Genomic DNA, 24,954 nt, shown 5'->3' on the forward strand with positions numbered 1-24,954 from the left:
ATTAATACCCTGAAAATAATGCTTATCTAACAGAAAGGAATATTAAACTGATTAACTCATTAACTCAACCTGACCACAAAAGTTTACATTCCTGCCCTCTAATGCTTAACACACAACTGCTTGCTGCAACTATCTGAATAGCTAAAATCAAGCCTGCCTCTGCAGGCAAGTGTTTTGGAACTGGAAAAACTGGCTTTCCAGGAAGAAGATTAAAACCGTGTATTTTTGGTGCAGTTAGACAGCTGAAGACATTCTGAACAGTAACGCTTGCAGTTTTTAGAGCTGGCAAGCTGTGCGTCCTAGTTCAGGACTCAGCCAGAGAACGCTCAGCTATAGTGTCAAAGGAAGAGAGGCTGTCATTGCATGTAATTAGATAGGAGCAGTTGCATGTGGGCTGTGCTTAGGGAATATCAAGTCTTTGAAGACTAAGCAGGATGGCTGGTTCTGTATAATGTGATGAGCTGTATTAAAATCTTAGAGCGGAGTTTTATAAACCCTGGACTCAGTTGATAAAACAGCTTTAGGATGCCACATGTATTGCTCAGCGTGACATAAAAAGGAGGTTGCTTCATTTTTAAAGAACAAGACTGGAAAACCTCTGAGCATGAAATATTTGGAACACCTGTCAGTGGTACAATGTCCAGGCTATATCAGAGACGAAGCTTTCCATTTGCCAGAAGTTATTTCATTAAGTCCCTGACATTAAGTGCTTTCTGACAGGACAGGATTAGTAGCCAACAAACAACAAAAGAAAAAAGGGGTGGGGGGGGGGGAGGGAAATTCACACAGAAGCAGGAAAATCTGTTTCCTCCTCTCACCTGAAATGACTGATCCTTTCTGAATTGAAGCTCCCCTGGCTCAGGGGTGGATGCACTGTGGTTCATCTGGTGCACGCTGTGCACAGACAGCACGAGAAGTGAGCAGACACCCTATAATTTAAATTATTTTAGTCCAGTTCCCTTCCCTCCCCTCTCCTCTGAGGGCTGCCTTGCCTCACTTAGGACACGGTGTTAAGGAAAGCATGAGGTTCCATTTGCAAGTTTTAAGCTAGCTCTGATTTTCTTGTTCCTAAACTGGAGCCCAAACTTTCTGAAGTCAGTACAAAAATTTCCATTACTTTGGGCTGCCTGATTGCACTGTATTGATGCAACGCTGATGCAACTGTATTGATGAACAGTAACAGCTTGGATCTTACACACTAACACGGGCAGTGGGGTTTTAGCTTTCATGGAAGAAATAGGTTAATCTCACTGTTTTTGATCTTTGAATTCCACATAGGCACCTATAGATTTGCCTGGGGGAGCTGCTATTTTTATGAAAAATCTATTCCATTAACTGTGCTCCAAAGTGAACAACCCCATCTCCTCTGCTCCTCTATGAAGTTCCCAAGCCAGGGATGTGAAGGATTGTTTGGATCAGAAGCACATGATGCGCTTGGGAGCCAGTTCCAGGCTAATGCATGTGCCGGGGATGCCCACGAGGTGGCAGCCTGCGCGGCAGAAAGATGCGGGCTGCCTGTCCCTGCAGGACGAAAGCGTCGCCGGGTGAGTGCGCCGCCTGCCCTCACGGACTGCGAGCTCTGCAAAGGGTTGAAGTAAGCAAATAACACTGTACAGATGTGCCAGCTCCCACCTGCACTGCTCGATCCTCGCAAGTGGGAAACAGGTGAGGCAAGCGAGAAGCAAGGAAATGACACAGAGAAAGCAGACAGGTTCGGATGTTTTAGAGGTGTAGCAGGAAAGCTGCTGTGTCCCTGAGAATGGGCTGGTGTGGAGGTACAATGAAAGAGAGCTAGGATTACAACAACAACAACAACAGTAAAAAAACAACCAAAAACTTTGTGCTGATTAGTAGCTAAACTGCTGAGTTTGCAGTACAATAAATATACATGACCAGTCACAGCCATCACTCTGCTGGAAAAGCACCATTCCAGAACCTCTGGCAGCCTGCAGAATGGAGTCTTAAGGACCTGGTAAATTTGAGGGTGCAGATAATGATACCGTTATTCCTTATTACTATTCCTTAGTAGCTAAGGGCATAAATAAGAGGGCTGATGGCATAAGGGCACATTGCCCTTGTGTGTGATTGTTCAAGGACAGTTCAGAACATGGAAGATAACTTGCCAAGTAGTCTAAACCAGAGGAGCCTAGACACCAGTTTTACTAGAAATAGCCCTGTGGGAATTACTCTGCATTTTTAAACTGAGTATCAGTTGTGTTGCCTCTGCTCAGCAGGATGATAGCTGATAGCGAGGGCACAAGGATGGGTAAGGAAGTAGAGAAAAAGTGGCCTATGTTCACAGAGCAAATCAGAGACCAAGTGTGAGAGAAAGCTGCTCACCTTGTTTACAAGTCAGGGTTGCCCCGTGTACAAAATGAGCTCCTCTTGAAGGGTAAGTTTGCTTTCTTTAAAGAACGGATGTCCAAAGTCAACTTTGTGGTGGAGATGGAGGGGCACTAGAGATGGAAAGTTGCTGTAGGCAGTGAAGGGGGCATTTAATAGAAGAGACAAATGTGGCAGTTTGCTGCTGAGCACACTAATGCAATTTGAACCTCACAGAGAATGATTCAAGAGATGCCACTTGCCACTCACCAACCTACACCTAGTCCCAGACCATGCACTGTACAAAAGGAATTAATCAGTAGGCCTGTTTTCCTCCTAAAAAAGTGAAAACCCAAAGGAAGAAGGCTTGGCTTCTCTACAGTAGTTCAGTCTCCAGCTCCCTGGTGCTACCAAGCATGCAGTCTCAGTGCAGCTACATGGGGTTCCCTTGGCCCTTCAGTAAGCGAGAATGCATATAAGGCTAGATTCTGTCTCAGAGTGAGAGTGCATGATTGGCAGGACAAGGTCTTAATACATAATAGGTGATAAATATTATTTTTCAGGCTGATTTCTAATCTCTTTTTCCTTCTTACTTGTGGAACCTTCATTTTGTGAGGAAAGACACATTTTTCAGAACCAGTGAATTTATCTTCAGCTGAACAGTTTCCTTGACTTGGGATCTTTCCATCTTCTAATCATTGAATCACCATAAGAAATTGCAACTGCACTATTACAGAAATATGGGGGCTCATTTTTCCAGCCTAGCCAGTGTGTAGGAGATCGTTTGGACTGGCACCCTCTCAAGCATAATGTATTAGAATGACAATCTGCTTCTGGATGAAGCTTGGATTCCTCCCAGTTTGCCCTCACCTTTGGCTTGCAGCATTTATGTACGTTGCCCTCACCTCTTGACATGTGGGTGCCTGAAAGTGTAAAGTGAGGTTGTCAATGCTGTCAAAACTGATAACAGATGTGTTTTAAATCCTAAGGGTTTGATTTCTGCATAGATCCTGCTTCGTTCTTGCTGCTGTGCAATTACCTTGCCATCAATGGGCCCTCAAATGCCATGGAGATGCTTTGGAGCAGCACAGTAAGGTTCATTGACAGGACTCAGCTGCTGAGCCACTTTAAACTGAATCATTTTTAATGCTCCTCACAGGCAGCTAAGAGTATAATTCTAAGCACTTGGATTTAGAAGTTGGGGTTTAAGGATGAAATGATAAATGTTGCACATGAATGTTGACCATTGCTTTGCTCTAGCATTTGTTTGTTATTATTGAGATGTTACCAAGGGTACCAGAAGAACAGGTAACAGTAATTTAACTCAAATTCAAACACTGTTCCGTATAGCTCATATAGCTGCTCCGTTCTTTGATGATGCTTCTGCTTTTGAAATGAGCTTCCTTTCCAGCAGAGCCTATTCACATTTTGTGGCGGTGCATGGGACAGTCTGCACAGCCAGGCTTTCAGATCAGTGGGAATTGAAACTGTTGCAGTGTGCTCAGTCAGAAGCAAGAACATTTGAGCTGGGTCCTTATCTGGGTTGCTGAAGAACGCTGTGTTTCTAAAAGCTTTATGTCACATGGAGGCTGTTAAATAATGAATGCCAGGATGCATAGCTAAGTGTTGACACACAAAGAAACCATCTTCCAAGCAGCAGCTCCTCTGCCTAGCAGCAGCAGCAGCAGTGGGACAGAGTTTATGCAAATTTGCTCAACTACTTTTCTGTAGTTCCAAACAAGCTTTTTTGTTGCTGTTTTCTTTCATTATATAGATTCTGATGAGAATTTATTCTCTTATGAGAAAATTTCTGATGGAAGTTTAAAAAAATAACCTACCATGAACTGTAATTGTTCTACTTCGCCATTCCATAGCCCCCTGCCCCTTCAGAACCGTCCTTTGACATCCAAAGACAAAGGTCCAGCAATACCCAATTAGAACAGACTCAGTTTGGGGCATAGAGCCTCAGACCAGCTCACAGACCTAGTCCTGCAGAGTTTCAGTCCTAGGCAAGGAGAAATCAAAATAAATTCTTTACCCTGTGAGGCTTGTGCTACGGGGGATAGCAGAGAGTTGGCAGAGGTCAGGAATCCCAAATGCAGCTTCTTGAACTGGATTTAAGCAGCCCTCTCCTGATTAAAACCACTGAGGGAGCAGCTTTAAGTTACATCACGGAGTTTTGTCAGCATGGACGTGGGCACAGCGGTACCGCTGTATGCCCAACCTGCTCTCCCTGTTCTCTCCCTTATCTTCCTTGCTGTGTGGTGTGATTGAAACAGAATTGGTTCCGGCTCCTCTGGAGACTGCCTGTGCCTCAGCAGACAGACTCACCAGGCAGAAGAAAAGAACTATCAAAGCTGCCCTGCAGTGGGTTGGAGCGTGTAGCAAACACAAAGGAATTACTTCTTCAATATATTCAATACATGCAATGGTATTCCCATCCATGGTACCTTCATCCTAGAAATACAGAAATGAGAGCTGCAGTGCCAGAGCCCTTAGAATACTATCTCCATTTGATTTCCTTCAAGCCTGAGTTTTTGTAACAGTTACATTTGGTTTTCAGTTATGAAGTCCACAGTCACAGTTTTGCATACATTTCTCAGTTTTGCTTTACAGGCTCTACTTGTAAAGAGAGTTATTTATTTTTGTTTTCTTACGGTGCCTTTCTTGGTGCCCTTTATTACTTTTATTTTTATTTGCCAGATTGTTTTGAGAGACATATGACAGCGTGAGACAGGAAGAGAACAATTACATTTTGCAAGGCAATAGTACAGAGTAGCAAATCAATAGGTAGGAGCTCCCTGGGACTACCTAACACTTCCTTGAAGAATAATTAGCTTTCAAGAGAACTCTGGTATCTGGAATTTCTCTCCAGCTCTGTACAATAAGATAAAATCAATTTGGGATAAACACTGTGCTTCGAGGTCTCTTTGATGGTCTGGAGAAATGGGTTGTGTGGAAAGAATGATGGAACTAGCTAGGGGAGCAGTGGAAGAAAGCCTAATTGTCCAAGGACATCCAGTGTTCAAGAGCAAATAACAGTGACCCAAACGGAGAGAACTGAGCAAAGTATTGATCCAAGCTGGGTGCCAGGGCCAAGCACCTGCTTACCCAGGTGACTGCAAACAACAGAGAAGTCATTTGATTGGCAGACCAGTGTAAAGAGGAGAGGAGAGCCCAACAGGTGTAAGCTGTTTGATAAGGCAGTATCAGTCAGCTCAAGGGCCCTGTTTGAGCTGAGTGTCTGACTTGGAGAACAGCAAAGGCTTATTGGAGTCTGAGGAGATGATGAGTTGCTGTTTGCCAACACTGCTGTAAGTTCAACTGTTTTATATATGCTACTTCATCCTGGGACGTTGCTACAGGTAATCTTGAAGTTGGGGGGTGAAGTGCAGCATCTAATAGCTTTGTTGATTTAAACCAAGCTGAACAGAGTTGACCTAGGAGTGAGATTAATCTTTCCTCAGCTGTCAATATCCCAACTTTCAGAAGAAACTTAAAATGCACTTTAAATGCATTCTAGAAGTATCACTTAGAGCTTGTGTTAAACTGAGTGACATCTGATAAATTCATTAACTTCCTAGATGAAAAGCCTAATGAGTCTGAAAAAATCTCCTAGAGGCATTTTGTTACTGATATTAAGATAAGGAAAACTTGAGAAAGGTAAACTAGGTAATAAAGCAAGACAGTAGCAAAAGAATTCGTCATAGTGGAGGTGATTGCACTGTAACAAAGAATAATTTCTGCTGTTCAGCCACCCATGGTGATCGATGTTTAGTATTTAGTGATATTTGCATTCTTAAAGTCCTAAGCATTTTATTAAACCATGTATTTGTTTTGGTTGGTTTGACTTAATTGATGTATCAGCACATGTGTAATGTTAATCACGTCGCTCATCCCCTCTGTAGCCACAGATGTCTCACCCTTGCAATTAAGTATGTGTTAAAGTGGTCTGTTGGAGCAGAGCCCGGGAGTCCGATGTGCAGGTCTGAGCTTGTTGGTACAAAAGTGGTGCTAACAAGCAGGTCTGGAATTATAGGCTTGTCAGCTGGGCTTCAGTCCCTAAAAAAAACATGAACAAACAACTAAACAAACAATTTAGGAGTGCCTGGAAAAATGCAACAGGATGAGTAACAGGGCCACCTTGTTTTTTTGTGTTTGTGGTATAAGAGATTCAAACCAATGTAATTTGGTTTAAGCTGAAAGAGGGGAAATTTAAGGTTAGATTGCCCTGCACTCAGAGGGCAGTGAGGCCCTGGCACTGCTGCCCAGAGCTGTGTTGCCCCATCCTTGGAGGCTCTCAAGGCCAAGCTGGATGGGACCCTGGGCAGACTGAGCTGATGGGGGGCAGCCCTGCCCACTGCTAGGGCTTGGAGCTTGATGATCTTTAGGGTCCCTTCCAACGTAAGATACTCTATGATATTTCCCCCCTAAACTGTGACAACACACTGGTATTGGTTTGACTTCTGGAGCTGTTTCATATGCAGTCTTTTAAGGATGTCATGGATGAAAATACCGGGGCCCAAAGCTGGTGATGAGTTGACAAGGGATGTTTTTGAGGGAGGTTCTGAGGGGGTTGGTTTATGCACATATCTTGCATATATAACCTGGCTAATAGAAGAGAGGAATGCAGTTTTAATTTGCAGCCGACACAATGTTGGAAGAGGCTGTGAGCACATTGCAGAGGATTAGAATTCTGTGTAATCTTAGCAAACTAGAGATGTGACTGAAAACAAGACCAGCTTGCTGTTCAGGCAGGACAGTGCATGGTTCCTCTACTGAATATAAGTTTATATATTGCAACACTTAATGTAGGTTATTATATCATTCTAACAGGTTGGAGAACAACAACTATGTGCGTAGTTGATTTATCAATAATGATGAAAGGTTTTGATGGCTTATAAGCTGACTGTGAATAAACAATGCCATGTTATTGCATCAATACTGCTCTTATAAGTGCCATAATCCTTACAGTCAACTTACTTCCAAGGCAGCAGGTGCACTGCGCTCACCTTTGGCCAGCGTACTTAAAGACTGGGGTGGTTCGATATGGAAAACAGTAAGACTGATGAAAGGTATAGAAGGAAAGGAGTAAGTTCAGTAAGGATCCTTGCCTCAGCAACAAATCTTTAGATATCTGGAAGTTTTCCACTTTGAGACTGAGAAGTATCAAACGAGAAGGCAAAGAGAGGAACATGGCAGGGGAGTGCATAAAGCAAGTAGTAAATCTTAAGACCTAACTTAGAAATCACTTCTTTATTAGTATGTTAACTAAAAGTTGCTGACTTCATCCCACTTTGCCTCAGCCCCTGAATTCTGGTCATTTCAGAGGCTGATGAAGGATAGTAATGCAGAGCAGGCCTTTTACAGTAGACGGCTACCTTATATACTGCAGACAAGCTGATGACGAGACAGACTTTCAGCATCTAATGGATCACCGAATGCTATTAGTCTTGTTGGCATTTAGTCTCGTCTTTCCTTTTGTCTACATTCCCTCATTCCTTCATAGTCTGCTTAATGTTTTGCATTTTTTTAATGTTCTTCTTCTGTAGCTGATTTTTGGATTCTCAAGCTTCCTTTTTTTATCTTTACTCAGAGGTAATTGTCTGTCTGCACATAAGAGCTCCATTAAGGGTGCAAGTAGGAAACTGGGTATGTATTATTTCTCTTCACATGTAATTCTGTAGTCATTTTGATTGTGTTCTCTTTGAAAGCTCTATTCATGTTACCTGCAGGAACTGAGAATCATCTTCATCTAGTCCTTTACTTATTTTTAAGAAAAGGCATATTTAGCTCTACCAAGGCATTTTATGTCAGCTCCTTCTTGCTTCATTGCTTTATTTATTTATTATAGATCACTTCATAGTCTTTCAACAAAGAAAATTCTTGCATCAAAAAAGAGGACTAGGGAAAAACAAAGATAATTGACTTTTCACTCAGCTTTTGCACTTCTTTTATAGACAAAACCCTGAGAAAATGGTTTCTTCATGTTCTTCTCATCTGGATAAATGATTGATTGAGGGAATAACCCATGTCTGAGGCTCCTAACCTGAGTTTCCTAAAGACAAACTTAGCCAAGGTTTTGAAAAGGTTCAGGTATATATCTAAGGCTTGAGAGAGATGTTTGAGTTTTGTCAGATGATGGGTCAGCAGAGTTACCCAAAGCTGATCTGACACACAAATGGCTCCCCGGACACAGGATTAGGACTCCAAGCCACTCAGCTTTCTCTCTGCCCCTATGTTGAACTCTGTAAGGCTCCTGTTGCTGCTTACACAGGGGCCAGGCTGTTGCATCAACTGGAAAAGAATCAGGGAGTTGGAGCACTCTAGTCTTAGCACAAAGCTTGTGTTTCATGCTTGCTGCTCCACTGTGGCCTCAGGTCTGATAAGCTTGTAATTATTCAGTTCTCAGAGTAGAGGCATATGACTCCTTTTATATCCCAGAGGTATCAGCATTTGCTTCTCTTTGAATATGTTTTTGTAGGAAGGAGCTTAAAGTCTTTCAGGCCTTGTTAATACATCCCAAGAAGCCATGTTTCTTGTATTTCTCCAAGAAGCCATGTTTCTTGCAGTTGTATTTTTCCATGCTTCTCTCAGCTGATACAACAGCATCACCTGTAGTTGTTTTTGCTATTTTTTTTGCCCTTGGAAATGACAAAATAAATTAGACACGTTACAGCCAACTGATCTTGTGACTACGTGTCTCAGTGTTCCTGTGCTCTGGAACATGGTATCCTGGCTCCTTGGACAAATGCTGCCTGTGGCATTTGCTGTTACAGTGATGTGTGTCTGCTCAGAGCCCAGCATCTCTAAATGGCACAACTTCCTCTGTTCTGAGGTTGTTGGGGACAGGCTTGAGGAGGTACAGGGGGCACAAGGTGTCCATAGAACATGTTAGTATTGTATCGCAGGACGTAGCATAATATATCATAAATGATTGGGTACAAAGTAGCAAATATAACCGTTCTAGGACAAAACCTGGCAAAGCTAGTGTGGCACCCCCACTCTCACTCTGCTCTGTGGGACTGGTATTGTTCCACCCTGCCACCAGCATCCTGCCCCATCCCTCTGTGTCTGGCTGCTTTTGTATCTTGTATGTGTTCTTCAGCAACTAGTAAATAAACTCACAAAGCAGGGGCTGCTGCTAGGTGACTTACTTAAGGAAAGACTGCATGAGAAGTGCAAGATCCAACTGTGTGTCATACACGAAGCTTTAGAAGTGTTGGGTCACCTCCAGCACAGGTGAGAGGCATGCATAGCTCTAAGGGTGGCAGTGGAGCAAGTGGTGCCTTGGAGCACAGCACCTCTGCACATCACTTGCATATACACAGCAAGTCCCACGTACACCGAGATCTGTCTCTTCCGTACTGTGTGTCTGGCAAATGCAGCACAACCAGCACGTGTGAGGCTGAGGAAATGCTGCTTGTCATGGTGGGGTTTTTAGGTGTCAGGAAATGCAGGTCCCAGTGCCAGGCTTCATCCTTTGCTCTCTTGTTGCCTAAGTGGGCAGCAGAGACGCAGACAATGCTAACCATAGCTTACAAGTGCTAAGCTAAATATAAAGCACTTCGATCATGGCAAGCACATAAGAGGGTTCAGTAAATGTTTATTTTGATTAAACTATTAACCAGAATAGCAAATCCCATTATGCTAATCATTATTACACTGCTTCCCAGTCTTCTCTTTTCTCTTACTCCTTCCCTCCTGTTTTTCTTTTCCAGAAGACTGTAAACACATATGGGGACATTTCTCATCTGGAAGGCCATGGCTATTTGAAACGCCTTCCAGGCACTGTCTGGAGGTGAGTATCACCTTCACTGGAGCTGGCTGTGTGGCTGACCTCTGCTCAAGGAGGAGCACCTTGAGAAAAGGGCCTGAAAAAAGTGGAGAGAAAATGCTAGTGAGAGAATGACAATGTTGACAAGTATTCAACTGGGGAATGCTGTCTTACTGTTGGGTTTCTTTTTTGGTAGGAATACAGGCATTAAGGAAGAAAGAGCATCAGTCATAGATACACAATGAACATACACATTAGTGCTAAAACATTCCATTTGGTTTAAGGAATTCAAATCTTTCATTACCACTCAAATTAAAAGCAATGGGGCACTGAGATCCCTTAGCCAGCTTCAGGAATCTCAGTCTGTAAATTCAGTGTTAGTTTGATATAGCACATTTGTTCTAAATTAACTTTTAAGTGCAGTTATATTATAGTTTATCTTGTGATGGTATTTCCTCTCAGTCACAATTTCATGCCTGCATGCAGTAGTTCTCTCTCAGTGGACTGGGAAACTTTATAAACAAACATGGACCATCCTCATGTTCTCTGGAAAGCAAAATCTCCAGTGGAGTTTTTGGGAGCTTTGTTCCCGTAATGTCTCTAGATTCAGACAGTGGAGAATGCTGTATAGACAAGTAGGTGTTGGCCTTTGAGTGAAGATCACTTTGAGGGGGAAAAGCAATAGGCAGGTGGTGGCCCACACAAGTCCTCTGTGTTAGTTTGGGGGAGAAAAAGATGGCTGTCAACTGACATTGCACAAGGAAGCATGCATAGCTTCCTTTACTACCCTCAAGGGTCTGTCTTGGGACCGGTGCTCTTTAACATCTTTATTAATGACATCGATGAGGGAATGGAGTGCACCCTCAGCAAGTTTGCTGATGACACCAAGCTGAGTGGTGCAGTCGATACGGTGGAGGGAACAGATGCCATTCAGAGGGACCTTGACAGGCTGGAAAGCTGGGCTCGGGTGAACCTAATGAGGTTCAACACGGCAAAGTGCAAGGTTTTGCACTTGGGCCGGAAGAACCCCAGGCACCTGTACAGGCTGGGAGGAGTTGTCCTTGAGAGCAGCTCGGCTGAAAAAGACCTAGGGGTCCTGATAGATGAGAAACTTAACATGAGCCAGCAGTGCGCTCTGGCAGCCCGGAAAGCAAACGGGATCCTGGGCTCCATCAGGAGAGGGGTGGTCAGCAGGGATAGGGAGGTGATTGTCCCTCTCTACTCTGCTCTTGTGAGGCCCCATCTGGAGTACTGTGTCCAGGTGTGGAGCCCTCAGTACAAAAAAGATATGGAGATTTTGGAAAGGGTCCAGAGGAGGGCCACAAAGATGATCAGGGGGCTGGAGCACCTCCCCTATGAGGACAGGCTGAGGGAGTTGGGTTTGTTCAGCCTGGAGAAGAGAAGGTTGCGAGGTGACCTCATTGCAGCCTTTCAATACCTGAAGGGAACTTACTCCCAGGAGGGGAGTAAACTCTTTGAAAGGGCTGATAATAGCAGGACTAGGGGAAATGGTTTTAAGTTGAAGGAGGGAAGATTTAGGTTGGATGTTAGGGGAAAGTTCTTTACTAGAAGGGTGGTTAGGTCCTGGAACAGGCTGCCCAGTGAGGTTGTGGATGCCCCATCCTTGGAGGTGTTCAAGACCAGGTTGGACAGGGCCCTGGGCAACCTGATCTAGTAAATGTGTATGTTTGGTGGCCCTGCTAGGCAGGGGGGTTGGAACTACATGATCCTTGAGGTCCCTTCCAACCTGGGTAATTCTGTGATTCTGTGATTCTGTGATTCTGTGATAGAATAGAATGACATCCTGAGCTGAGAGCTCAGACTGGGTTCTGGCTAAAGGACGCCTTTCCTGGAATATTCTGCAGAATATGTGGTATTGGTGTTATTAGTATAACGAGTTGCTTGTCAAATATATAAACTAAAAACCACAAGGTTTTCATTCAGGAACTTGCTGCTTTAGCATGTTTCTCTCCCAGTGCTGCGATGTTCTGGAATGAAAATATTTGTTTCCAATCTGGCTGGCTATCAAGTTGATTTAATGCCTTATAGAAGCTGTTCTGAAACCTTTCTCTTTTCTCTCTGGATGGATGGCATCTCTTATCATCAGCGAGGTCGTTCTGAGTTGTGGCTTCAGACAAAGAAGCCTAAGCACTTGCATTTTTCTTCTAGGAGAAATATTCCTTCATTTTCTTTTACCTCATGTTGTTTCTTCTTCTTTCTCTGTGTGTGTCTGTGTCCCAGCACTGTAACATATAACCCCAAACATCAGTGTCCTCTTGCTTATGCATTAGACTTGAAAGTGAGTTAGAGATCTCTCTCACAGTTCAGGAGTTGCTTTCTGTCTACATCCATAGTTTTTCATTGTCCTGTGACTGAAATCACTGTTCAAGTTCTCCTTCATTTTTGGTTCCAGCTGCGCTCCTTCGTGTAGCATCTTCTTTTAGTGACATTAGAATATTAATGTGTTGCTCCATGGGTTTTCTTTCATGCTGAAAAACATTAGGAGAGTTGTAGTTCTTTAGTGCTATTCACTTGTTTTTTCTAACTTCATTCAGACAAAGCCATTTTACTGCATTCCTTCCCTCATCACACCTGCACTGTGTTGCTTCCACCATAGCAGTCACAGGTGTGTTGTAGTGGAAGGAATAGACTTCATTTCCACCTAATGTTCAACACATCATCTACAGCGTGCTTCATAGCCCTGAGCCAGACTCAGGATTAGCCAAGCAAAGATGCTACTAAGAACTGGGCACTTGATGGTAGAGTTGTAAGATGGAGAGCCAGGGGCCCTTTCCCTTTTTCCAGGGAAAGATCAGACCAACCAGCCAGCATCCTTAGCAATCCATCTCTGTCACTAACTTACTTTTTTTTTTTCTTTTCTTTTTTTCTTCCTGTATTCTAGAGCCTGGATCAATAAATAGGGCCCTTTGTCTCAGGGACACTGAAAAAATATACTGTTTCAGTTGTTCTCGTAGGTATGTGTAACTGGAGCCATCAGAGCAGCAGAGAAAACACAGCAATAGGGAAAGGAGGCTCCACTAATGATCAGACTACAGACTATTTTTGGTTTAGAGTTTAAAAAACAGCTACTGTCTGTCTTGAATTCTCTGCCTCAAACAAGTTGGCTTGGCTCTGCCAAGTGGCTGGCTGCATGGTGCTGTGCCCCAAGCCAGGGGGCCAGGCCTGTGCAGAAAGCAAGCCCCCCTCAGGTGCCAGAGTGCAGGAGGCTGCTCCAGGCTGTGTTCCAGACCTTGCTCCATCCCAGGGCTAAGCTGGACAGGTGCTGCTTGGCTCTGTCAGGTGTGTGTAGCTAAGCCATGAGTGTGCTATCTTACCTCTCAGTTTTTGGACTTCAGGAGCATACGGGGCTGCAAAACTCTCTTCTTCAGGAAAGTCAGGGCACGGTTCAGTGGGCAAAAGAGGGCTGTGATGCAGAGAGCTGCAACAAGAAAAGTTTTGACCAACCTGTAGTTTCAACCACAAGCTCAGAAGTGAAGAAGAAATATGTGTCCAAAAAAATATATATATTAAAAAACAAAAAATTCATTCTGAAAAGCATTTCTGGGCTTTGGATTACCAGAGCTGAACAAAGCAGAGGCACTGCTCTCCTATCCCACTCCTACTGCAGTGCCCTTTTTATGAGGTAGGTTGAGGGCTTGGGTAGGAAAGGACTGTTGATGCTGATCTTCATCTGCACTGTGCAGCTTTGCGCTGTGCCCCTCTGATGCAACCAGAGCAAAGGAAAGCAGCAGCAGAGGGTTAACAGGGTGGTTATGGGTGCTGCCTTCCACCTCCTTCCCCGCTGTGCTGGCCAAGGAAAATGGACTTTGTTTTTGAAGATACCAGACTCTCAATGAGGCATATAAAAAAAAACAGTTTTTAAAAGATATTAAGGAAAAATAAAACCAAAACTAATTGATTTGATGAAACATTTTAAAGATATTTTCTCCCTCATCTAGACATTTATAGAGAAATGCAGTGTATCTGATTATACTCAGCTGCTGCAAGTAGTTCCTACCTGGAACCCTGAAAGCCTTCTTCCATTTATGAGGGGTTCTTCTCTCAGATAAACTGCATGTGTCTGGTTCCTCTTCTTCCCATATCAGCAGGGATGGCTTCTTCATCAGCCCATATGTGCCTGCCAAATAAACAGGGTATGAGCTAAGTTTACTCATATAGCTAATTCCTGAATTACAACATGAAATGTTGCCACTTTAGATTACTCCTAATTAGTAACCTGCATGTAGTAAGCTCTATAGCATTCATCCATGCCAGGGTTGAGGGAGGCCATATTTTGCAAGGCTTACTAGAAATAGAGCTGGCCAAAAGGCAGTTATTTTTTCCCACACCCATCAGGATTTCTTATTACAGGTCCCATTGGAACACTGCAATTCAGAATCTTTTTTTTTTTTTTTTTTTTTCTTTTTTTCTGGCCAGCTGAAATTGTTTTTGTTTTTTTTTAATGGTCAATTCTACAAGGAGGCCCAGCAGTTTAAATAGGAGAAAATCTGACTGTATGAACAATCTAATACACTTCAAAGATGCAGCAAAATGCAGCGAAGTCAGATTATTTGTACAAGCTCACAACATTTTTATGACCAGCCAAACATTAGCTTTTTTCTTTTCTTTTTTTCTTAGAATCAAAAAAAGTAAAGTACTTTCCAAGAAATACTCAAGGCAAAATCTAATGGTATTTATTAGAAACTGTCACTTGCAGGGACTTGTTCCCTTTAAGGCACTTACTCCCTTTATAATGGTAAGTTATTGCATCCAAACATCTCAAGGGACAAATTCAGGTTAAAGTTTTCTACTTCACAGGGCAAATGAATTGGATTGGGGCCTGTTTGTCTGCAGTGTAGTGAATAATCTTTGAGAGGTGATGTTTATCTGCTTACCTAGTTGCAATATAGAGCACCAGAAGGCTCTGATCCATAAAAATGTAGTGTCTACATAAGAGAGCCTTTAAACCTGGTGTCTGTTCTTGGTTGTCTGCAGACAGTACATATTAGGGGAAGGGTGATGCTAGTTAGACAGCTGAGGAGAGAGTTGACCTGTCTTGCTGTAAGGAAAGAAAGCTGGAAAAAGGATTTGAGGAAAGTGCTGTTCTTATGTCCTAGGAAGAGCCCAGGGAAACCTCTGAATAAATTTCTGTGCCAGCCACTGGCCTTTTCTATGCCATGTTTGCTGAGAGCTGTAAAGATATTTGAAAGCTAGAACAAAACGTGTACTGGTCTCCTGTTACCTGTCCATTCATACCTGTAATGCTTGCCCTGAAGAGTGGGACTTAATCTGAACACATTTGATTCATATCTGTCCTGTGCCAAAGTGCCTGTGCCACTGTTCTACTCATTACACCATTTTCCTATATTAAATTGCTATCATATCTCATTTATTGTATCTGATTGATAAAGTGCAGTGCCAGATGTATTTTAATTGCAGCTGGGCTAACTATGGCCCATGGTGCATCCCTCTGGGAATAGGCAGAAAGACTTGCCTTGTCCACAGTCCTCTGCTTCAGCACTTTGCTTCCCTGCTTCTCAAAAAACTGTAATAAGACTTAGTCTTATTTTACCCTCTCCCATATTTTAACTGCATTGCCTTGTTTCACATCAGAATGAGTGACTTCACATGACTGACAAAGACACAACCTGTGCCCCAGAGCTGGGAGCATGAATAAAATATCTGTGTGAGAGGTCTAAAGAAAAGTGCAGAGAGCAAATAGATGAAGGAAGCATCCCTCCTGCCACATCCCTCTCCAGCATACAAACATTTGGGGACTCTGGGGTCATTTTTAAGAGTATGTCGCTTATTCTCATCTGTCTGCCTGCATTTTTATTTTCTGGACGTATTTATAAATAACATTGAAGCTTTCTTTTATTGAAGGAATGTGGAAGAAGGGAATCGTCTCTCCCTTTACTGGCTGCAAATCAGTCACCACTGTATGTATAGATGTTAGAACTGATTGGGAATTTTCCATCAGTGTGAAAATGTGGCCTTTGTAAATTAAAAGCAGGATGAAAACTGAAATTTCTGATGAGGACTAAGAACTTTCCCAGTTCTGTGCGAGTCTTGGGTAGCAAGAAAAGAGAAGATGCACTTTTAATTTGTATAAATAGCAAATCACACAGGCAGCCATAAGGAAGGAATGAAAGGCATGTGACTTGAGTGGAGCTTTCACTTTATATCAGTGCCATCTTTATTGGTCTGACAACTGCCAAAATGGGAGTGTGGAAAACAAGGCTTCAATGGGGAACAGACACTTGCTCCTTTACGGTAAAAGGGCAATTCAAAGGCCAGATGGATATAGGGAGTTAGAAAAATTAAAGGTAAAATAAAGAAATACATAAAAACTAGGGTGGCTTTTGGTTGATTGGGTGGGGTTTTTGTTTGCTTGCTTTTAGGCACAACTCCAGGGCTTAAGTGGATATGTGTGATGCATGCATTGTGTTTCTACATTTCGGACAAGGCAAGATAGAACTGAACAACACTATTGAGATACATGGGGAAAGCTCATGTTTGGATTCCTTTGATGGTCAGTCAGGCTTAGACATAAATGTGGGTTTTACCACCGTGGAGAGCTCTCTGTTGCCAAGTTTTTTTACAGGAGGAGCTGCAATTATTGCTTACATTTCATCAGTCTATTATATTAAAAAGCGAACATCATCTATCCCGTGTTTAGAAATGAGCGATATGTGGTTCAACTGGCAGCCAGGATAATTTCATGTCCTGAAAAACAGCTGAGACTTCAAAGAGCAGTTTCAAACTGCTTGACCAAATCAAGGTGGTGAATACTTCTGGCTAATAGATGCAGCCCCAGAAACTAGAATAAGCTGCCCAACAACAAAAAGAAGGATCTGTTTTTTGGACTGTTTCTTCATATAAAGGTCACCTGACTAGCTACAACAAAGCAACAAGTCTACAAGGTTTTTACCATATGTATTTACAATACAATAAACCTGAAAAACAGGTTGATTTCAACTTCTGATGGCTGACTGCTGCTGATCTAATCCGGTGCAATTCTTGTGCATACACTATCACTAAGTCCATCTACCTGAGGTGAAACTGGCTCTGTGCTGGAATCTTTAGAACTTCAGTACCACCATTCAGTGCCACAGCAAAGATGCTGTGTCTGAGCTGACTGAGGGACCATCCAAGTCCTGCGTGCTGCAGCAAGGAGAGCTGTGCAGGAGTTTGTTCCTGCCCATCTTTTCTTACTGCAAATGGCACAGCTGTTCTGAGTTACTTGGGGATTTGTAGCATAAGCAAAGACAGCCTGCCTTTTGGATAGGGAGCTTCAAGAGTTAAAATAATCTACTCAGAAGCTCTGTAATTAAAATGTAACTTATTTGTGTGTATCGTAGAAGCATTTATTCATCGTGTACAGCAGTATTCAATTTTTACATACATTCAGTCTTGCTAAGTAATTTAAATCAAGTTTATTCAGCTCTAAGATATGTGCTGTAACATAGGAAAACAGTTCAAAGTAACCCTTCTTTCACTTGGTTCCCTTTCCCCATCTAAACTGTTCTCCTCCAGAAAAATGTCCAGGAGGTTTGGAAAGAGAGTAGACCAAAAATAAATACAGATATAGACACCCACCTTGCAAATACTCTTTGTGATAAATGGCCTTATTTCTAAGGGAGAAATAAAACTGTAGAACTCCTTGGACTCTAATCATGGTGTTTTTCCAGAATATTTGTCTAGTTGGAAGCTGTCCAGCTGTGGTTAATGAACGGCAATAATCTGTTTCTAAACTGGTGCAAAGTTAAGTCCTCATCTGGGATACTTCTACATTAGCATAAAGGTTATATTAAGAGCCATGAATAAAAGAGATCATATGGCTCTTTTACCTCATTCCCTTTCCATAGAATATACATATTCCTGGTAATAGGAATGAACATGGCAACACGCTCTGAATGCATGCAAATAAAATAACCCACTTTGAAAATATAGCAGCTGAATATGCATTTTTAATTAATTCCTAAATATCTTGGCTCGCAAACAGAAGTCCTCCATGTAGCAAGGAAGAGATAAACAAAGCAATGATGTGCACAACAGGGTTCATGGGGTACCTGCTGTATTTGACAGCAAACTGAACCCACAGTTCATGGCTCAGCTCCCACTTTCCCTGCTCACGTGTTTCTGCATGGCTGGCTGCCTGCTTTGTTCTTCTGAAATCTTGATGAAGTTCTCTGGCCTATAAAATGCAGGTCAGACTAGCTGATCAGACTGACTCCTGCTAGGATTACAGGATTAGAGCCTGTGACCCTGTGCAGTCCTGAGGACTCTGCACCAGTCTTAAGTGCCAGCCCTGTCCAGCACACAGTCCTGAGGTTCGTTCAGCAGTAGCAGGCAAGACGGTTGGCAGCAGCGATGTGATGTGTGAGGCACAGAGGTTTCAAACCCAGACAGGCTCTGCCGACTGGCAATGAGCAAGGGATGAAGATGGAGAAGTGTTACTGCAGCATTTCTGTATTGTGCAACTCTTTGATCATGGTTTTTTTATGTGTACGTCCAAGGGTGCTTGGCAGAGAAGTTGTCTGTTGAAACAAGAGAATTACAAAAGCACTTGAGGGAAGGAAAAGTGATCTCCTGCAAAACATCCACAGCTGTTGATGTATAGCTTCTTTCTGAAGGAAAAATAATAAACCAAGTATAGATGATACTCATATTCCTTTTCTCCCTTTCTTCCAATAATAAATAACTCCTCCCAACCTATAGTTTCAGAATGAGATCTGACTTTTCTGCCTAGGTAGCTGCGTGGCTCTGATTGCTACTTCTCTCTGGTATTGATAAATCTCCAAAAGATAAGAAGGCAGTGCATTACAGACTGTTTTTTCAAAGACTTCTGGATAACCTATATTCAAGGTGCAAAAACCTAGCTGCGAGAATTAATCATTTGACTCTACTCCAAGCACAGTCACTTTGCAGACTGGAAAACAGCACGATTTATCCAAGGTGGCCTGCAGTTGTTGTAGCTGAGTAAAGTTGAATAATGCAGCACTCTTTAAAATTACATGAGTATATGATTTCCTCTACCTTATTCATTCATAATTCCTACTCTCTTGTAGTTTAGTGCAGTGATTCAGTGATTCTGTTTGATCTGACTCTGAGGTGAGTGGGAATGGCAGGTCACTGTGCATCACCCTTGCTTGTGCCATGCTATAATGCTGCAAAAAAGAGCTCAGTTTTCCTTCTGAGCTTAGGAATGACTATATGGCCTAGCCTTTCATCTTGAGATAAGCATAGTATGGAAAAGTGAGTGAGGAAGTGTTACTTTCTAATAAAATCATCTGGTCTACTGCTCTGCTGTCCTTAAGAAGCAAAATAATTTGTACAGTGCTTCCAGCGTGCAAAGGAGTGCTTCAAATGTCTGCCTCCCATTGAGGCACACTGTGGGCTCTCACTTTCTTGGTCTCTCAATTCCCCCAGGGGCTGAACTGCATGACAAACTAAAGTCAATAGACACTGAGAGAAACGAAGCAAATGAAGGTACCAGGAGTGCACCTATTACCAATATCTAGTGCAGAGCAGAACTGCAAGAATAGATTGTCCTTTAGAGGAGATGGAGACGGAGACTGTTCAATAGGCCATGGGACTGCTAAAAACCCTGATAATTCAGTACTTTGTTTTTCTGACAGCTTCAGTGCACAGTGTTGAGCAAGTAACTGCATCTGGAGCCACCCTTCATCCTCCAGGATTGGCAATACTTGCTACTGATGGCTGATGCCTTCAGATCTACTTAAAGAAGAGATTGCATTAGTGTCCTTGATATATATAAGAGAGCAATCAGATGGATTAACTAAACCTGCCTATTTAAATTGATTAAATCCAGGTGATCTTGCCTGGACTGACTTAGGAAGAGGTCTTAGGAACCTCTACCAGAAGTTGGGGAAGAGAACAGCTGGCCTCAAACACTCTTCCATGTTGTCTGCTCTGTGCACTTCAGTGGCCATCCGTAGATCTACAGATGTTATAAAGACTGGAGGAGGGCAGCCTGGAGCACAGAAAGTCTTGAGGAAGTTTAAGACACCAAAAGGAGAAGATGGAATCTTTCAAGATAGCAGAGGTTTTTTCAGAGCAGCAAATGAAAAACATGGTTCAAAATATTCTCTAACACACGAATAGACTGAAACTAGATGTGAAACAGCAGTTTATCCACTCTCTCTTGTCCCAGCATTGCAGTGTGAGGAGCCAGACTCCATGCAAGCTGGGAAAGCAGGGTCACTTGATGGATTTTTTGCAAAGCTCAAAGCAGTATGTGCATGAAGCAGTACATAGTAATTTCAGTTAGCCTAGCGTCTGTTGTGCTTGCCTGTCTAATTAGCTGAACCCCAAGGTACTGCAGCAACTGAGAATGCAGCAATTCGTTAGCCCAGTGCTCTAGTCGTCTGAACTCTTCCCACATCGGTCAGGTTGCCATCTGTTGGGTCTTGCCCATCTCCATGTTTTTCTTCCTCCTTGTCCTGCCCCACCCTCACTGCAGTCAACCCTGAAAGTCGGGAAGCAGTTGCCAGCATTTCCACACAACATGCCCAAAGAGCAATAGAACACAGCAGTTTCTCAAGCAGCTCCATCTCTGAGCTATTGGGTGCAATGCCAAGAGCTCTTACAATGTTTGATAGTACAAGCCCAGCTCCTGGAGGTGAGCAATTAAGACTCATTCGCTCCATTTCCCCTCCTGTCTCCTTGACCTGCTAGTCATAGAAAATGTAAACATCTGGAGGCACCAAATGTCAAAGTGCTAGAAAAATATGAGATTTCTTATGAAGCAAGTTAAGCTATCAGAAAACACACATCATAAATTTGGAAGGGGGCTGTTTTGCGTTTGTCTCCATACTTACGCTACTTGTACAAACTATTTATACCTAATAATACCTCAAGCACTGTTACTGCAACCTCAAAATAAAGGTGTTCTAGCTTACTTGAAAATTCAGGTTTCTGGGCCTGTACTAGGATAACAAATAGGTGACTTCAGCTGTTAAAAGCCTTCAGTTCTGGGAGTAGCTGTGATTAGGGGTTTCTTTCTTTGTTGTATCACTTCGGAAGTGACACATTTTGCACTAAAAAAGCTGCATTTATATTAAAAGATGTCCTTTTATTTACATTAGCAAGTTGTAGAGGTTAAGATTTCCCATGAGGACAAGTTATTTAAAAACTATATTACAAAACCAAATATGAATATTCCTTTCTTTGGAAACCAGTAGTTGCATACAATTAAAGCACGTAAGAGAAATCTTGAAAAGGAGAGAGTTGCATAATTGTTCTTCCCTGTCTTTGCCCTGCAGGACCAACAACCATCTTGTTCAGATCCTGCTGCCCAAAGTGCATGTTGTACGTGGAGACCTTTCAGTGTAGTCTTTTGGTTCAGCTTTAATTGTTTTCCTATCAGTCAGGTACTGGCAGATGTCCACATTCACCTAACCCATGCCAAAAACATTACAGCAAATCCTGCAGAGTAAATGCCAGCAATCACTTGAAGCCATTAACAAGGAAAACTAAGAAAAGTTTGAAGTCTTATTCTTTCTTGTTTTCCTGAAATTCCTGACACAGGCCTTTGATGTGCTATGCAATTGGGTCAGCACATGAGAAATACATTTTAATGCATCCACATCTATGAAGTGAATACAGTGCAAGAGATTCTAAATGTAAAACCTCACAGATTCTATGATAAAGATTCCCATCAAAACCAAAAAAAAAAAAAAAAAGAAAAAGAAAAAAAATAAACCTTAAAAGCTTTTATTTACCCAGCACTGTGATCAAAGTAACCCAAATTAAAACAGATATTACTGGGGCAGATCATCGTGTAGTTAAAACAGTACAGGCTCATGGAAACCACCAGCTCCCACGGAACTATACTGGTTAACAAAGTCTCAGTTGCTGGTTTCCAGAGCAGGAGCTGATGCTTTGTGAGCTTTAGGCCTTGTCCATGCAGGCAAGCTTTACCAGTATGGTTTTACAGGATCCAACCACAAGCACTTCTGGTCTGCTGTGTGCTTCTGAGCAGAAAAGCAATGGGAGATAACCTGTGCTGTTGGGCCATCAACTGCTGCAGCTGGCTGTGGGCATTGGCTGGAGTTCCCTACCGTGTCTCTGGTGGGGTGTCTGCAGTAGGGGAGGCTTCATGGTGTGTACTCTGACTTGCAGCATGTCCTTCCTGTGCACAGCCTGGGAGCACAAAGAAAACTTCCAGTGTTGGGCAGCAATGCAAAGGGTCTCGTTGTTTCTCAGGGGTGTGAGAAGAATGCTCTTAGAGAGTCTGGCTCACTGTTAGCGAGCAGGGAAGCTGCCCTGGGGAGTTCTCAAAAGGAGCCTCAGGGAAACCACAGTAAGAGTGAGGAGGAGAGGGACTGATGAGCTGGAGAAGGGAAGGGGCAGTATGGGGAAGCAGTGACACAGCTTCACTGCTTAGACATACCTTGGCTAGGAGGTTTGATGGAAGAGAGTTGGCCTCTTCCCTTGTAACCCCACAGGCCTGTAGGGAGTGAGGTTATAGCCCAGGCAGTGAACGCTTAATTTTCTTTCACTCCCAAGTGGCATAAAACTAACATCTGTGAGGACAGGGGCTAGTGGATAGCAGAGCTAATTCATCAAGACCCAGAGGCAGCCTGCCTACCTGCACGTCTCATCCCACACTTAGAAAGAACAGGTGATGTTCCCCAGATGGAGTGCTTATGGATGCTTCCTTGGTAGGACACTAGCCCTGTGCAGTCGCAGGAGGGCTCTATGGCTGCTCTCAGTCCTGTTTTCTCACAGAAATGGCAGCTGTGGGATTCAGATAGTCCCAGCTTTCTGGCCAAAAGTCTGACTGGGCTATTTCTTATGAATCCCACAGCAGACAAAGAGACAAGACAAACCTCAGTGTTTTTTTTTAATCCGCAAGAGGTTAGAAGTCAGACATTTGCCTTCATCCTGGCTCACCATCCAAATCCCTGCACCCCTTTTTCATTCCTGTGTTTTCTCCACACGGTGAGTCCAGCCCTCTCTGCCTTGGTGGGACCTTCTCCCCTTGTTCCTTGGCCTACCTTGTTTTCCTCTGGGGGCTGGGTTCCACTGGGGCCTTTCACAGCCACCAGAGTAGTCTCTTTCCCTTCGAAAAAGCAAAATTTGTGTTTTGCACAAGGAAAAAGCAATGCAGTTAAGTGTTATAACCCATTACTAAAGGCATTTTTGCCTTCCTCATTCCGTGATAAATCACAATGATCTCACATTCTTGAGCATTTTGACATATACATCGGGTTCAATTTGCAAGTTTGCCCTAAAAATTACCTTTCAGGGATAAGTGATTTTCTATGAAGGTTTTCATTGTCTTCTGGTACTCGTCATCCGTCATGTGGAGCCGTGCTACCTCCATTCCTGAAGAGCACTCTTCTTTCGCAGTTGTTCCCTCCTCTTGAGAAGACCAGTGTGCAGCAGACACCCTAAAACCTGCTTTATCCAAGTTCCTAGCAAACGTCCTCCCAATTGAGCTGTTGGATACGAGAATGACAATTGCTCTCCCTTTTATGTCAATGTTCTTCTCCACGACTCTGAAGGACCAGAAGATAATGAAGCAGGTCAAAAACGTGATGGAAATGAATGCAAAGGCATAAAGGAGGCAAGAAAGGATCATTGCGAGAAATAAGTCCGTGGCCAGCAAGACCAAGTGGTGAAAGAGGAAAATCATCATTAGAAGGATTAGCTCCTTCTCTCTCACAGGCAAGCTGAGAAACTAGCAAGGATTCACTGCGTGCAGCCACGCTGTTATAAAGTCGGGCAGCATTGCAAAACATGCGGAGGCAAGGCAAAACCCCACTGGGAGGATGAATCATTGCCTTGGATATGGCAACAGCGGAGATTTCCAAACCACATTCATTTTCAGGAGAGAGCAGTGCTGTGTTTGTCTTGGCTTTGCTGTGCGCTTGGTTGCTCTACTAGGGTGAAATTCAAGGATGTACTTTGTAAGGGCATTTCCTCATGTGCCTAGTGATGTTTAGAGGGATTTCTTAAAGTAATGTGTGGGGCACTGAGAAACCATGGAGTAGAAATAATCCCCGCATCTGCTCAGCATGCTGCAGCTCTCTTCAATTAGCTGCTCCTGCTACTGCTGCAAAGCAGGAAGCTTTAGTGAGTCTAGGAAAAGACCTGGGTGGATGCAGAATGGGAAGCTGCCCCCTGGCACCAGCACTTGCTTTCCTGTAAAAGATGTTGGGCTGTATCACTGTGCCAGGAACAGCGTGCTGCCTGACTGCAGGGACTGCCTCAGCCTTCATTCATATCAGAGATGAGAGAGACAAGCTGGGTGCTTGGGAAGGAGCTCTGTTGACTGAAGACAGATTTCAGACAGAAAACTACCACTCCTTGTGTTGGCAGAGTGGGAAGCAGAGCAGTGCCACGCAGAGGGGTGCATCTGTCCCCAGGTAGAGAAATGCCCGTGGCATACAGGATGCAGCAGGGCCCTGCACCAGCAGAAACAGCCTGCTAGGCTGAGGAACAGGGAGGGCAGAGGTAAATCCTGCTGCTGCCAGGCTCAGCTAACAAAGGGCCAGAAAAAAAGCTGTATGAGCTCGTTGCTTCCTGACTACCAGCTCTTCCTGCTGTCTGTGAGGCAGCCAGTGAGGCTGGAAGCAAGACCCTTCCCATCCTGGAGATAAGACCAATCCCATCCTGGAGTTAAGACCAATCCCATCCTGGAGTTAAGACCATTCCCATCCTGGTCATGGTGGAGGTATCTTCTGATCTCCACTAAGACCTCAGCAACAGAAACTGCTCTTGAAACAGCTCCTCCATTCTTTCCTTCTTTTATTTTCAAAGAGGATCAGTTTAAGGGGTATCACCAAGAAGTTTTCCATGCTGGCTGTGTTGTGGTGTAGGTG

General features: G+C 43.4%; 2 protein-coding genes across 5 annotated transcripts in view; one reads left to right on the forward strand and one right to left on the reverse strand.

The window, feature by feature from the left end:
* PAK5 (p21 (RAC1) activated kinase 5) overlaps nt 1-24,954 on the forward strand; it is a 143,762-nt gene that overhangs the window by 21,640 nt on the left and 97,168 nt on the right. For 2 of the 4 annotated variants that reach the window (XM_085541084.1, XM_085541089.1), the window contains exons 1-2: nt 7,924-7,974; nt 10,044-10,123. The exons of the other annotated variants lie outside the window; for them this stretch is intronic. The gene's annotated coding sequence lies outside the window, so the exon portion shown is untranslated. Of the gene's footprint in view, nt 1-7,923; nt 7,975-10,043; nt 10,124-24,954 lie in introns of those variants that run through there. 4 annotated transcript variants of the gene reach the window in all.
* LOC107310939 (uncharacterized) lies at nt 11,886-24,011 on the reverse strand. The gene is made up of 4 exons (XM_015857058.3): nt 23,369-24,011; nt 14,118-14,237; nt 13,435-13,538; nt 11,886-12,588 (listed from the first exon to the last, which is right to left on the reverse strand). The coding sequence occupies exons 1-3, from the start codon at nt 23,766-23,768 to the stop codon at nt 13,438-13,440; spliced, it is 621 nt and encodes a 206-aa protein (XP_015712544.2). The 5' UTR covers nt 23,769-24,011; the 3' UTR covers nt 11,886-12,588; nt 13,435-13,437.

The sequence above is a fragment of the Coturnix japonica genome, chromosome 3 (assembly GCF_054131305.1).
Source record: "Coturnix japonica strain WE chromosome 3, WE-NBRP24, whole genome shotgun sequence".
Taxonomy (NCBI): Eukaryota; Metazoa; Chordata; class Aves; order Galliformes; family Phasianidae; genus Coturnix; species Coturnix japonica.

Bases quoted from the DNA above. Each gene is read 5' to 3' on its own strand.
- LOC107310939 (XM_015857058.3), bottom strand. From the start codon at position 23,768: ATGATGATTTTCCTCTTTCACCACTTGGTCTTGCTGGCCACGGACTTA. The intron at 14,238-23,368 runs GTAATTTTTAGG...TTTATTTGGCAG, and splicing joins AAATCACTTATCCCTGAAAG to GCACATATGGGCTGATGAAG. The intron at 13,539-14,117 runs GTAGGAACTACT...TTCTTGTTGCAG, and splicing joins GAAGGCTTTCAGGGTTCCAG to CTCTCTGCATCACAGCCCTC.